The 14404-nt window shown below is 36.8% G+C and overlaps 1 protein-coding gene across 1 annotated transcript in view; it reads right to left on the bottom strand.

Annotated features, from left to right (window-relative positions):
- LOC138037375 (phospholipid-transporting ATPase ID-like) overlaps positions 1 to 14404 on the bottom strand; it is a 53774-nt gene that overhangs the window by 27662 nt on the left and 11708 nt on the right. Inside the window, 11 exon segments of the mRNA XM_068883309.1 lie at positions 1042 to 1166; positions 1280 to 1354; positions 2979 to 3037; positions 3639 to 3720; positions 5126 to 5232; positions 6151 to 6233; positions 9231 to 9301; positions 9390 to 9462; positions 13739 to 13824; positions 14018 to 14116; positions 14334 to 14404. The exon segment at positions 14334 to 14404 is cut by the window's right edge and continues 102 nt beyond it. Of these exon segments, the coding sequence (XP_068739410.1) occupies positions 1042 to 1166; positions 1280 to 1354; positions 2979 to 3037; positions 3639 to 3720; positions 5126 to 5232; positions 6151 to 6233; positions 9231 to 9301; positions 9390 to 9462; positions 13739 to 13824; positions 14018 to 14116; positions 14334 to 14404 (931 nt within the window).

The following is a 14404-nucleotide window of genomic DNA, read 5'->3' on the forward strand; positions in this document are numbered from 1 at the left end:
GGCTTAGCCATCATGGTATCTTTAACAATTAGACCCGTAGCCCACATTATTAGGCCTACGGGTCAATACAAGGAAAGATTACGTTTATACAAACGTTGGCCGTGTAGCACTTATATAATTTTAAACAGAGTTAACTGAATAGAGTGTAATGTGAAGTGCTAGATTTCAATCCCATATGAACCATGTGAGCGTTAGCCCTACAGATGGAAATGGGCCCACACAAGGACAGAGAAAAACTCTGACCAGGATGGGAATTGAACCCACGACCTTCGGGTTAGATCTCCGCCGCTCTACCGACTGAGCTACAAGGTCAGACGGGAGCAGGCCGTGGGAAGTGAAGATGTTAAAGTCATGGCAATGAACACGTACAAGTACAAGGAAAGATTACGTTTATACAAACGTTGGCCGTGTAGCACTTATATTTTAAACAGAGTGAAGTGAATAGAGTGTAATGTGAAGTGCTAGATTTCAATCCCATATGAACCATGTGAGCGTTAGCCCTACAGATGGAAATGGGCCCACACAAGGACAGAGAAAAACTAACGCTAACGCTCACATGGTTCATATGGGATTGAAATCTAGCACTTCACATTACACTCTATTCAGTTAACTACGGGTCAATAGCCCATGAGGCGAAGCTTCATGCTTCATTGGCTATCTACATGTATCATCTCATATCCAACGCATGCTTGTGGAAAAATTATAAATTATCAGATTTAAATATTGAAGCAGTTGGTACCTATAAGTTATATGTCAGGTAAGGCAACTGGCAACTACTCCACTACTGGCTGATCCATGTTATTGTTCATTAACAATTATAATAATCATTATGATAAAATCATGTAATTTAAACATACATTGTGTTAATAATCAATTTGTGTTTATTTAATGCTTCAAAAGCTTGCCAGTATGTGACATTGCCAACTTTGGAAAAAAAATTGAGTAAAATTTATTATTTTGGAATGAAAGAAAAGAAAAACAGATGAAATATTAAAATAGTTCAAGGCTTATTACAGGCACTTTATGCTACATTGTACATACCTGATATAAAGTGAGATTGGAATGAGTGTGTTTAACACCATGACAAATGATGGCCAGTGGACAATCCCAATGATAACAACACTGTCAATGTAGAAATCTTCCCAGGGTAAATAAACTTGAAAATGCTAAAACAATAAACAAGAGGAGCACCTAAATTACACAATTCGAAGTAGGCCTCCTCATAATACCTTCCCAGGGATTTCAACCGACATGTGTGTTACCAATTAAAGCCACAAACCTTTCCAAAAAGTTCTTCCCATACTGTTGTTCCAATGGCACACATGGTACAAATAATAGCTAACATGAGGCCAATCTATTGAAGAGAAGAGAAGAAAAGAAACACTCCAGATAAAGAAAATACATGTTTCAATGCAGTGCCAGTTAGCAACAAGGGTGCAAACCAAGCAATAATGAACGATTATGGCCCCTGTAGGAATTTGCAGGAATCCACGCGGGGTTGCACGAATCCTACAATAATAAGAAAATAAAATAATGTAGCTTTATTTCTGTTGAATGATCATTTACAGGTTGCTTTTTCCAGTTTATTAGCCTAAGCTACATGTACATGTACTATTAATATAAAGCCTGGTTCTAACTATTGACAACAGCAGGAGGATCGACAAGTATCACATGCTTCACAAATATTCAAGCCAACAAATTGACTCTCAACTGAGTGGCTTCATAGCTCGACAGTTGATAAGAGCACTGCACCGGCATCACAGAGGTTGTGGGTTCAAATCCTGGGCTGTTAAAGTCACCTAATTCTTCAGGTGTCTATAGAGACAATTGTTTAAATTGTCTAGTTAGTTCGCTCATTTCTCCAATCATTCACCTCTAAACCACACTTCACAAACATTTGTCAACCAAAGGCAAACTTTCCCCGCTTTCCGCCATTGTTGGGAAAGCTGCCTTTAGTTGATAACCATGTGTTTCTTTGCAGGAAAAATATGACATCATTGCAGGAATCAATGCAGTTTGAATTGGGTCACCCATATCCTTCAAGAGGACAGAGCTCTTATTAAGCAATAGAGGATGTTTTCCGTGTTTCCATAGCCTCATCTAAATGCGAGGGGGACTTGGGAGAATTCAAGACACTTATGCAAACTTGAGACACAGTTGAGGAGATGAGGCTATTGAAACACAGAAAAAAGTCCTCTATTGCCTTTGTAAAATATTTCTCAAAGATGCTGGTTTTTTTGCTTCTTGATTGAAACAGATTTTCTTGATACACGCTCATATTTCCTTCCAGCCAATCAAAACGCGCATCTGGCAATACATAACCAATCAAAATTTGTGCAATGTCACAGCCGTGTTTCCACACTCTCATCTAAACACAGATATTGACCAATGAGAGTGCAGGTACTATCCTAATTATTTTATAATAAATAATGGTCTTGCTGAGTAGCACACCCATAAGATACTTGCCAGACAGTAGAGCTTTGCCTGCACGTTTATGCTCTTGTTTGGGTTCAATATTACCCATTTAAAGGGATAAATTATCGACATCTACTGCAAAAGCCATATCATACTAATCTTTTCCCAGGGAAAATCGAAGACAGATTGATGTCAGAATCTGACAAGAAGCAATTAACTTGTCAAAAAATTCTGACATGGACCAATCTGAATTTGCCATTGTCGGTGAAACGGCAAATTCTGAACATGTCAGCTGCAGAAAAGGGTGCAGTCCCCACATCTCAGGTGGTCCGACTAACTCAGAAGGGATTGCTAGCGGTCTACGTGTCAATGTAAGGGGAGCTCATGTTAGCCATTGGCTGGGTTGCTAGAATTTGTCAGCCAAGGAGCCAACTAGCCTCTGTCTAGTAGCTTCCTACCTAACCAGGCCTGATGTTCCTGAAACCCATTACTTTCACCAGATGTCCAATGCAAATGGTCAGTAGTTGTTTAGATAAGCACTGAAACATCATTTTTTAGCTTACCCACAAGATCAGAGTATTGACAAGTCTGTCTAGACCAGTCCTTTTGAATTTGCTCACCCCTGTAAAGAAACAGCAAACTCAGCTTTTGTGACTTCAAAAACAGAACAAGGTATTTTCCTCACAGAGAGCAAGGTGCATGGGTCAACTATACAAATGTTTCTTTGGTCACTGTATGGTTTACATGTATATTCAAGAAGACATCTTCTACTGCTTTGCATGACCTACATTACTTCGTATAGATCCCTTCATGTAAAACTATGTTTTTGTTGTTTAGTATGGAAAATATAGATAACAAGGGGTCATATTTAGTTTCATCATTGCATAATTATTAGTCCCTCATTGTCACCATGTACATGTAGGTTGGAATCAAAATACATAATTATAGCAATTAACTACAGTGTACTTCATATTATCACTGTAGGCTGCCACTGGATGGTGTTCCTTTTTTTAATAAATGGGCCTTCTTGGCCACAATCTAGCCCTTGACCTTCAGTGAACATGAAAAATTATACCCCTGTAACAGAAAAGTGCTCTAAAGGACTTATGACGACAGAGGCTAAAACGTCAAATGCATGAAAAACATACTATTAATTTAAAGCAAGTTGCAAATTCATGACTGATGATCACCATTAATTAATTTTTATGGTTCTAATGTCATACCAGTATTCATCATAAGTTTTGTGTCATGTCCAGTATAAACCACTGCCCCATACACCCACTTGGTGTTGCGCAAGACACAACCCTGATGACAGAGGAAATTATGCAGTTTGATCAATATGGAAAAGAAACAAATAGCTTGTCTATCTAAGTCCCAGTGTTGATAAATAAACAATAGCCTCCGTTTGGCACGAAAATATGCTCAGATATTTGTCTGCAGATGTTATCTGTTCCCAGAAGCAAACAGTATTCCCAAAAGAGAATCTCTCGGGAAAACTGTGAACTTTAAGGAACAGATAATGCCCTGCAAGGACAACTATTTGAGTACATGTGACATACTGTACTTTTTAAGTCAAATGGAGGCTATTGTGTTTATCATCCTTCAAATATCTTTCACAAGGCAGGAGCTTACAAATTAGACAAAACGTTTATGAACAGCTTAATTACCATCAAAACATTTACAGTGTATGAAGATAAATTTTTAGTGTTTTCTGGTTATTGCTTTGATACACCTTATTCCATTTACATGTAGATATTCTTTCGTTTTTATTCAAATTAGACCTTGATGCCTCGTTCAAGGCAAAATATTCTTTTGAATTTTCCACCAGCTCAAGAACGAGGCATCAAGGGCTAATTTGAATAAAAGCAAAAGAATATTTAAATGACGGCCATTTTGGAATAAGGTCTATAGTGACCAGCATTCGTTTTAGTTAAGGAATACTCAGTCATGTGATACATTTAGAGGAATCGCATGCGAGTAAAAATATTTGATGGATTATAAACATGCACATTTCTTTCGAAAAATCACTGCTACTGTACACTCCCTCCGAACAGAACCAAGTGTACTTCGTTTAAGTCCATGTGCACATAACAAAAGACTGGTTTCAGAGGGGATAGCTGTAGTAAATTTGTCAAAACAGATCATACATGTAATTACTGCTGTACTTAACTTTTGGAGTGTTTACATGTATTTCCACTTTCATGGCTTGGCGAATAGACCTAATCGGCTTACTCAATGTTGTACCCAATTCAAATCTCCCGGCACTAAGATTCTTTGTGTATTGTATTTGCATGATAATGTTGCATTCATATTTAAATGATATGGAAATAACTGGAACAAAACGTTTTATTCCCAAAGGGTTTGAATTGGGTACAACATTGAGTTAGCCGATTAGGTCTATGATAGCATTTCAGAGAAGGTGAAAAAGGGGGATGAGGAGTTGAACTCCATGCACCTCCCTCTCCCTTAACACCAATTAACTAAATAAATGCAAAGAGCAAAATTAATCCTTTTACCCCTGAAGATACCACGACAATAATACATTTATTGATGGGTAAAATCGTCCGGTACCGGTATTAGACAAGGGTAAACCTAGTGTCACTCAAAGGAGGTAATTTAAAGGAGGAAAAGGGTAAAGGTTGCTAAGAGTGCAGGCTTGAACTACATTTGCTTTGATTGATCAGCTAATTTGAATTCCCGGTAAACGTACCCTTAGAATAACATTTTCGTTGTCTAGAGGATACATATTATCTTCATAAACTAGCTTGCCCTTGAATTTGTCCAATCTGTTGTTGGGAGGCTCACAACATATCTCCACTAGAAATAAATACAGATAACCAAAGAGGAATGAATATTTAATTTCATGAGGATCTTCTTTGGATATTGCATCAATCATCAATACGTGTAATAATGATTATGTCCTCCAGATCAGTTACTGGTTGATTGATTGATTGATTGATTGATTGATTAATGTTGCAGTGGTGACATTTCTTAACATATCACTTTGCATTGTCAGGGCGCGACGAAAGTGCTGTCCGATAGCCCGGGGCTAGTGGAATGACTTGTCGGGCTAGCATTTTCTTATCGTAGCTTGATGGGCAAGCACCGTTGGTTCCTCTTTTCTGATGATAAATTGAGCTTTTATACCAAAAAATGTGTAGCAGAAAGCTCCTGGGAGAAAATTATACTGTTATGAGGCCAAATAATCGCAGCGTGACAAACTTTTGCACCGCGTCCGTAAATAACGTCATGACTTTTTCTGCTTACATAAGCGACCAAAATATATTTTATAAACAATTTAATTTCGGGCTAGCTCCTCAGACCTTCGGGCTAGTAACCTCAAGTAACAGCTTGCCCGAAGGGCAACCTCATCTGTTCATTTTCGTCTCACCCTGATTGTCACAAATCTTCATTATCATATTTAGCGATGAGCCAAAAAAAGTTTGGTGCAAAGTTTCAATCATACATGTAGTTTACATAGTAGATATTATTAATGGTGGCTATATAATTATTTTCTTGCGCACTCAATATTATTTTGACTAATCTTTTCCAAAGCAGTAAAGTGACTCATGTTGGGCACGAGCCAATACCAAAGACATGTAGGTATTTTGTGTCAGCTCTTGCAATGATTATTACTATCAAGATGATGGTTTTTCATGTCATAAAGAATCATTTTCCTCTACATGACTACACTCAAAAAAAATAACAAAAAGAAATTTAAAACAGAGTTCATACTTTTAATTTTTGAAAGTTGTTCTTCATCATCTCCAAGTTCAGCTGTTTCTGGAAGTGGTTGGCGACATTTCAGATTAGTTTCACTGTGGACAAGAAAAGATAATGAAAAGGGACTCAAAGCAGGTCTTGAAAAAACCCCTGTCTGGTCGTCTGGGACAAGTACAAATGTAGATTTAATGTTAATTGGGCAAGCTACCTTCTCTGACCACTTGTCCTCCAGGAAAGCTCATTCAATTAAAATAATAACACTCAAAAGATATCGAAATGTCTTGGCAAGTGGGTCATGAAGTTTGCTTTGCCTCCAGGTAAGCTCATTCAATTAAAATAATAAAAATGACAGGTATACCAAGATTTTAACACTCAAAAGATATCGAAATGTCTTGGCAAGTGGGTCATGAAGTTTGCTTGTCTGGTGGGCAAGTTGGAATATTATTTTAACTTTTTTTTTTAGGTCTCAAAGGAAAGAAATGTTTTGCTAATAATTATTAAAAAGTACTGTCACTACAATATTTTAATGCACCCTTGTTACATTATCAAAGCTTTTTTATCCAATTCAACACAATTGGTTGCAAGTCAGAGGACTATGATAATGGTAAAGTAAGTTTGGGTGTCTCATGTTTTGAGCCTTTTGAAGGCAGATACACCTGGAGCACAACCTTGCCAACAGATGATGCAACTCCTCCCTGGATAAGATGCAAGTTACCCTCACCATCCCAAGCAGAATTTATTACTTCAGGTTTCCATTTATACACATGCTTTGTTTATGGTGGAAGTGCAAAAGTTTAGCTCCATGTATTTTGAAAGCTACAGTAGTTTATTGGCACTCCACTTTAAATAATCTAAAAGAAACTTGTAAAATAAAATTTAATGTGATTAAGAACCCCAACTGGTTACAGTATTGACAAAGGTTGAGATTGGAACCTCTGGAGAAAAATCAAGCCGCCAGACCAGAAGTTTTTAACGAGTACAACCGCATTCCAATCTAATGACCTAACCACCATATACAATCAATGTATGGTCCTCAGGGAAACAAAACACATTAGTTTTGTTTTCCTGAGAAAAAGCACAATGTAGAAGGAAACATTATAGGAGTGACTCAAGGGAAAACAAAACTAATGAATGGTAGTTTCTCTAGGGACCAGACATTAAGTGCTTTGTTATGTTAATTAATATAATAGTGCTGTTGTATCTGGCATGGGCAACAACTGTGGAATTGTATCCGGGTTGGGATATGTTGTACATACGGTAGTTCAATTTTGACTTCCGGACAATTTGTTTTTGAAATAATTCCAATTTAATTGTACTGGTGCAAAAACAGTGAAAAGAGTTTAAAGTTTGTTGAACACAAAGAACAGACTTCATTAAATAACAGCTGTTTGCCATTCATTTGCTTTATAGTTCAAGAGGTTACTTAAATGAAGTTTGATGAGCATTCAGAGCAGGACAGAAATAGCAAGACCTAAAAGAAGAAAGAAATAGCAACACTTCTCCAGCAGTTTTATCACGCAAGGGCATCACTGAGATAAAGTTTGTATGGTGGTTGATAATTGTTCATGGCCCGGCAGTGAGGTTTCTTGCAGCTACACTCAGTCTGACAGTTTCTAATGTCCATTAAATCGATCTCTACCAAAGACAGAATAGCAGGCGATTGTAAGGGTTACTCTTTGTTATTACAATATCATTTTTCTGTCAGGTGTTTGCAGTTTTCCTTTGTGATATGTCCATTTCTTTCTTTGCAATGTCTTCAGTTGCGACTGAGATAGTTTCCCTTCTGTTTTTCTCTAATTACTACTTGATCTTTCATTTTGAAGTATTCCATTGCTTCATCGTAAAATTGATCTTCAATAAACATGGTTACAGCTGTAGTTGTAATGTATTTCTCTTCTCCTTTTGCTTGAAGTCACCTAATCTTTGATAGAACATTTCGTGTGATACGCACTGCATTCTTCCATGTGAAGTCTCATTACGTCTCACTTGAAATAAAACGTGCATGCGTGAATTAGTTTCATTTCAGAGAGAGCAGCCTTGGACCTAATACAAGAGTTTTAATTATCTGGAAAGCAGTTTTCCAAACCAAAACAGCGATGGTATACATAGTGGCGTGGAACAAGAGCAGAGAAATCAAAGAGAGGTGAGAGATTGAGCCTCAGAAGTGGCGAGATGAGAAAAGCTTGGTACACTGTAAGTATGGTAAAGCTACATCGGTAAGTAGCAGATAAAATAATTATTACAGGTAAATAAGGATAACAATCAGAGAAGTACACGTAATGTCATGAGAATGAACGGGAGAGACGATGTAAAGAGAGTAGAGGATCCAAAGGAGATAGAATCTCAACTTACTTGTTGAGTATTTCTTTTTTTAGAAAGGATAGGAGCAGTCGTGGCTTGGTTGGCTTAAGTGCGTGGCTTTCAGAGCAAGAGGTCCCTGGTTTGATCCTTGGTGACTTAAAACATCTGTTTCGACTTTCCTCTGATCCTTGTAGCTATACCTTTAAATACCCGTAAAACGGAGCACTGACAGAGGGAGGGTGGTAAAGGGCGCACCGTCGGCTTCGATTGATACCAGCCTTGTAGCTGAAGGAACTACCAACGTTAAATAAAGTTACTTTACCTTTACCATTTTTTTCATTTTTTTCTTTTTCTTTTTTTTATTACCCTCCCCCCCCCCCCCAAATTTCAACTACAGCCCCAAAAATGAAAATCCCTTTTTGGAATGACACAAATTACACCAGTACAATTAAAATTGTACGAGTTAAAAATAAATTGGACTGGTTCATATACAGTTTGTAACATAAGTCAAAACTGAACTACCTGTACAACAGACACATTTCAATTTGATCAGGGGCATGTTACCAAGAATCCACCAATCACAGTACTCATTTTGTTAAGTGAAAGTCTGGGTTTTAATTAACCTCTTACTAACCGAGTGCCTGCGCTGTACTGAGGTGATGGCAGATAAGGTGGCTCTGAACTGGCTCCTATTATTATTTTACATGTATATGTAGCTAGGAGTCTTTGAGTGCACCAAAATAATGCCGCTGAACACAGTGCATGCTCACAAGAGTCACTCTGTAACTTACCCATCAAGTTCAGCTGTGTCGATATAACACAAACCATTTTCTTCACTTGTTGTAACAATCACAAGATCAGCCTATTGAGAATAACAAAATTGGTCAAGCCAGATGGGCTAAATCACTGTACAGTTGGGTAAGTTTCAAATCAGTTTTAATGAAGCTTACAGGAATTTGATCGTTGTTGTCTATTCTTAGCACATCACCCACTTGGATTTTCATCCACTTCTCCTCTTCTTGTCTATGGTAAAGGAAACAAAACATATACATAGCCATAACACACACACACACTCTAATCAACAGGATTATCATCATAGGCACTCCGTAGTACTACTGAATACTAGCTTTATCTTACAATAAGGGAGTGATCAATAACATTGTAACACTTGTATATATAACTGAACTCATGCACTTATGAAAGCACCGTGCAGGAACTTGTGAGGCACTGATGTATTTTCTACTGTAACAGTTGTCCACTGCAAGGAATTATTTGAGTATACCACACCATGATCATCATCAAGTACAACCCTCTTCACTTTGAATGCTAGAGTATGCATTACACCTTTTGCGCATAACCCATTGACTCCCGGGAGTGAGACTCAACAGATTTTACTCCGTAACTCTCAAAAAAGAAATGACAGTTTTCAATTTACAATACATGTTTCGACATACACTGTACTCATGTCATCTTCAGTTACAAATGAGCATTTTTAACGGTTGTACACTTGAATTTATATTAAGGTACATTACAAAATTACGTGTCAGAACTTGCGTACAATTTGAATATGAAGTATGAAATACGCAGGAAACAAAAATAGCGCACATAGCAATAAAATAAAAGACAAAAGAACAGCGTAATTAAAAAGAAAGAGACAAATGTAAATGCCTCAACTGCTGATTAAGAATGGGATTTTCCCACTTAATGTGCAATGCCTCTTTGATCTTAATTTGGAATTTTGAGGCGGCAGAATCTAGGATCGTGAAACATTCTGTATTACAAGAGTCATGACAGGCCCTAGATGACTGCAGGTTTCTGTAAACATGCGAAGACTTGTCCGACAAGAGATGCTCACGAGCATGTGTATGCTACAGGTAAATTTGAAATTCTGGTTGAAATGATGTCAATCTACGTAAATTTAATTTTAACCTGGGTTGAAATTGAAAGTACGAAACATGAACAAAAATTTAATCAATTGTTCGCAAGTACGTGTATATTGGTAAGTAAATCGGTGCTGGAAGGAAGGGAATATGGTTAACGTACGTTTTTCATGAGTCAGTCTGTAAAAACACCTTTGGTTGTTATTAAGTCTAAGCACTGATTTTAAATGGTTAGCATTAAGGTTGGGGTTAGGCATACTGTGCCTGATAACCAATTCTGCTTTTGTTTCTAAGGGCTTTTTGGAAGGACATTGTTCATTGATGAATCTCCTTTAGAGGGCAGGGGGAAACAATATTAAATTATCTTCTAAGGAATAAAAGAACCGAAACATACGTGATTTATTGTTGATTTTTAATTTGCTTAGTTATTTGCTATATCGTTTAATTTGCTTATATGGAATTCGTAATAATCAAAAGCAAGTAAAAACAAAACTTTAAAAAGTCAGGAAAAAGGGTTTTGTAATCTATTGATCAGAAGCCATTTTGTAGGCTCTTGTAAGTGTTATTTCTTTTGAATTTTAATTCTTTCTTTTAATTTTGCTGAGTCTGTTTGTAGTGATAAATCCAAAATTTGTGATTATTTTGACAAATCCCCCTCCAAGTTCTACAATTTTGGCGAGTAGCACATTTGGATGAAGGGGCGTTTCCATTTCCGTTCTATTAATTTTCAGCGCTATATAATCCTGAAGTTTGAACTTCTTCTTTTTCTTCTTCCCTTTCTGGTGTATATGGAATTCGTAATAATCAAAAGCAAGTAAAAACAAAACTTTAAAAAGTCAGGAAAAAGGGTTTTGTAATCTATTGATCAGAAGCCATTTTGTAGGCTCTTGTAAGTGTTATTTCTTTTGAATTTTAATTCTTTTTTTAAATTTTGCTGAGTCTGTTTGTAGTGATAAATCCAAATTTTGTGATTATTTTGACAAATCCCCCTCCAAGTTCTACAATTTTGGCGAGTAGCACATTTGGATGAAGGGGCGTTTCCATTTCCGTTCTATTAATTTTCAGCGCTATATAATCCTGAAGTTTGAACTTCTTCTTTTTCTTCTTCCCTTTCTGGTGTATGATATCTGCAAAAGGTAGACTGCTGGCTGCCTACAAATAGCGCTGATAAGCAGTATTTAAGTCTAAGCACCCATTTCAAATAGTGCTCATAAACAGTATTTAAGTCTCAGGACACATTTTTGAGCGGTTAGCTTTCAATAACTGTGATTTAGAGTTAGTCTGCAAGTGTCAGACACTGCCGTCTCCTTCAATGTCTGGTTCATCCACTTTTTCAAATTATTAACCATTCCCCTGCACTGTATTTGTGGCTTTTTTATTTCTTTTCTCCCAGAGATTCGAAAACCACTTCATACAGCATTTTGGCAATTGTTCTGTGAATGGTTATGTTTTTTTACAAGCGGTTTCTCCAAGATGATGACGGTCAGTGGTTCGAAGACAAGTTCTTTCCTTTGATTAAACTGCAAAGGTTATCTTTTGTAGTTATATTTTCCCATGCCACCATCTTTTTTTCACAGTGGGAACGCTGTGTTTGCGGCGAAAATCGGTTTGTTATCATGACTAGAAATGATGCCTTGTTCCTGGTGTATTTTGCATAGTGACGTAAATAAACTTAATTAGCACAATATTTGACTATTTGTCGTTCAGAATCAAGATCTCAGCTCTTTCAAACAATTTTTGCTTCCGTTGCACTGGAGAATCAGAGCGTTTTCATTCTTCTTCAGGTAAATTTTGCCACCCTTTAACTTGTTCACGAAGTTCCATCGGCGGCCTTTTAGTTTTGTGGATGAGCTGAAATTTCTAAGTCTTATTTTATGTCATTTACGCATGTGCGAAATGGTGGTTGTCGTGAAGGCTTGGAAGTAGCTTAAACTCATTGGTAGAAAAAAAACATCTAAACTATTTCAGTTGCTGATTCGATGGCTTAGCGGTTCATACGAAGGAGAAGAAATCTCGGATGTCCAGTGGTGCGAGGGTTCGAATCCTTGGAGCGGTATGGAATGTTGGTAGTAAGTAAGGACCGTAAGGGGGCAGGTAAGAGAGAGACAGTTAGTGGAGGAAGGACGGAAGGTAAGGAAAAGGTGAAGAAAGCTGTTTTCTTTTTTATCCCCCCTAAAAATCCAGGCCCCATTTTTTTTTAATTACATCCCCAAAAAAGGAGAAAACCCTTTTTTTAGACAGTTCATAATAACCTAGGTTGAAAAAAATTGACCTACATGTAGGTTGAAAAAAATCAACCTAGGTTGAAATTAAATGAACCTGAATTTAATTTCAACCTGTAACATGTACAAAGGTGGCGAGTGGTCTCGCCAATGTAGCTGGCATTACAGCCAGCACAAGAGAATTTATAAACAACACGCGAACGAAGACCTTGCGGTACTGAATCTTTCACGCTGAACATCTCTTTCTTTTTAATTACGCTGTTCTTTTGTCTTTTATTTTATTGCTATGTGCGCTATTTTTGTTTCCTGCGCATTTCATACTTCATATTCAAATTGTACACAAGTTCTGACATGTAATTCTGTAACATACCTTAATATAAATTCAAGTGTACAACCGTTAAAAAAGCTCATTTGCAACTGAAGATGACATGAGTATGTTGAAACATGTATTGTAAATTGAAAACTGTCGTTTCTTTTTTGAGAGTTATTGTTACTCTGCTATCTTTACGCCCATTTGGAAATTTTACTCTGTCTAATGCCAGATGATTTAACTTGTCAGCTGTGGACATCCTGGGTCTCCGGAGGAGTCAATGGGTTAAGGTAAAGTGTTTTATTCAAGGATGAGGGAGGGGTGCAACAATGGAACCCACTGAATTTAACAAGAACCTTGGAAAAAAAATCACGTCTCTTTAATTAAAGAATACCTTTTTTATTGCTTTTATGATCAAGAATTAATGATAGACGGTTGAATCGTGGACCATACATGTACTTATTTTTAAAGATAATATTCAAGCTCTTTGCTACAGAGTGTTTTGACTAAGATTTAGTGCAGAATTGGCAAAAGTAAAATGTGGTGTTTATTTGAGAGGAGACTTAATTAGTGTATTTGCTTGTATTTGCGGCATTTCATAAATAAAAATAATAGTACTATAACAAATTAATCATGATAAATAATAATTTTCAGCACATATTCCATGCAGCAGTAATGCTGCAGCTCTCAATTATCGTGCTATGGTTTGGTATTGCAAACAGCTTTTATTTTTTTAAAGCTTTTTTTAAAAAAGCTTTTAAGTCATTGTTTCAATTGTTTAGTCTTTTGTTTTGCCTTGGGTATCCGCCGGAGCCAGACACATTATACATTTTGAGAACTGCTACACAACTCCATTCCAGCCAAATGACGATGAAGGAATGACTTACTTGTCACATGTTCCTGTGTTTTGTCCTGTATCTCTCACAACCTTGGCTTTCCGATTGTTAACCTCAGCATCACTTCTGTGTCGTTTCTGTTAAACAGATTAAAATCATAGATTTATACCACTCACTTAACTAAAACAGCTATCTATGATGGCAGAAAAGTGAATCACTTTACACAGTGTAAAGTAATTACATGTATTTTAAATAGATCTCCCATTCATTTTCAAATATGATTGTAAAACTTAACTATCTTGTAAAAACAAATTTAATTAATTAACTCACAATATCATCTGCAGCATCTTTCACTCCTGTTGCAGCCAAAACACAGATAAGTGGGACAGCTGTAGCCACTGGACTTAATGCAGTGATCTTTGGAATGGACTGAATCACAATTTTTAAAGAGAAAAAAGTGTGACCTTGAGTTCAGTGCAAAACCACTGCAAAACCTTCAAATATGAATTCAAATGTCTATCAAAACATTAAAAATTCATTAGTCTGATTCTGTTTTAATTTTCAGTCCCCACAAGGACTGAATTGTAATCATTATAGAAGCTTGAAATTTCAAGATACAACTGTAGTGATGGAGGGGACAACCTACCATAATAACAATTTGCAGAAGGAAATAAAGATTTGCAACCCTTTGGAACTGCTCAAATAAATTCTGTGGTA

The sequence above is a fragment of the Montipora capricornis genome, chromosome 2 (genome assembly GCF_036669925.1).
Source record: "Montipora capricornis isolate CH-2021 chromosome 2, ASM3666992v2, whole genome shotgun sequence".
In the NCBI taxonomy this organism is placed as follows: Eukaryota; Metazoa; Cnidaria; class Anthozoa; order Scleractinia; family Acroporidae; genus Montipora; species Montipora capricornis.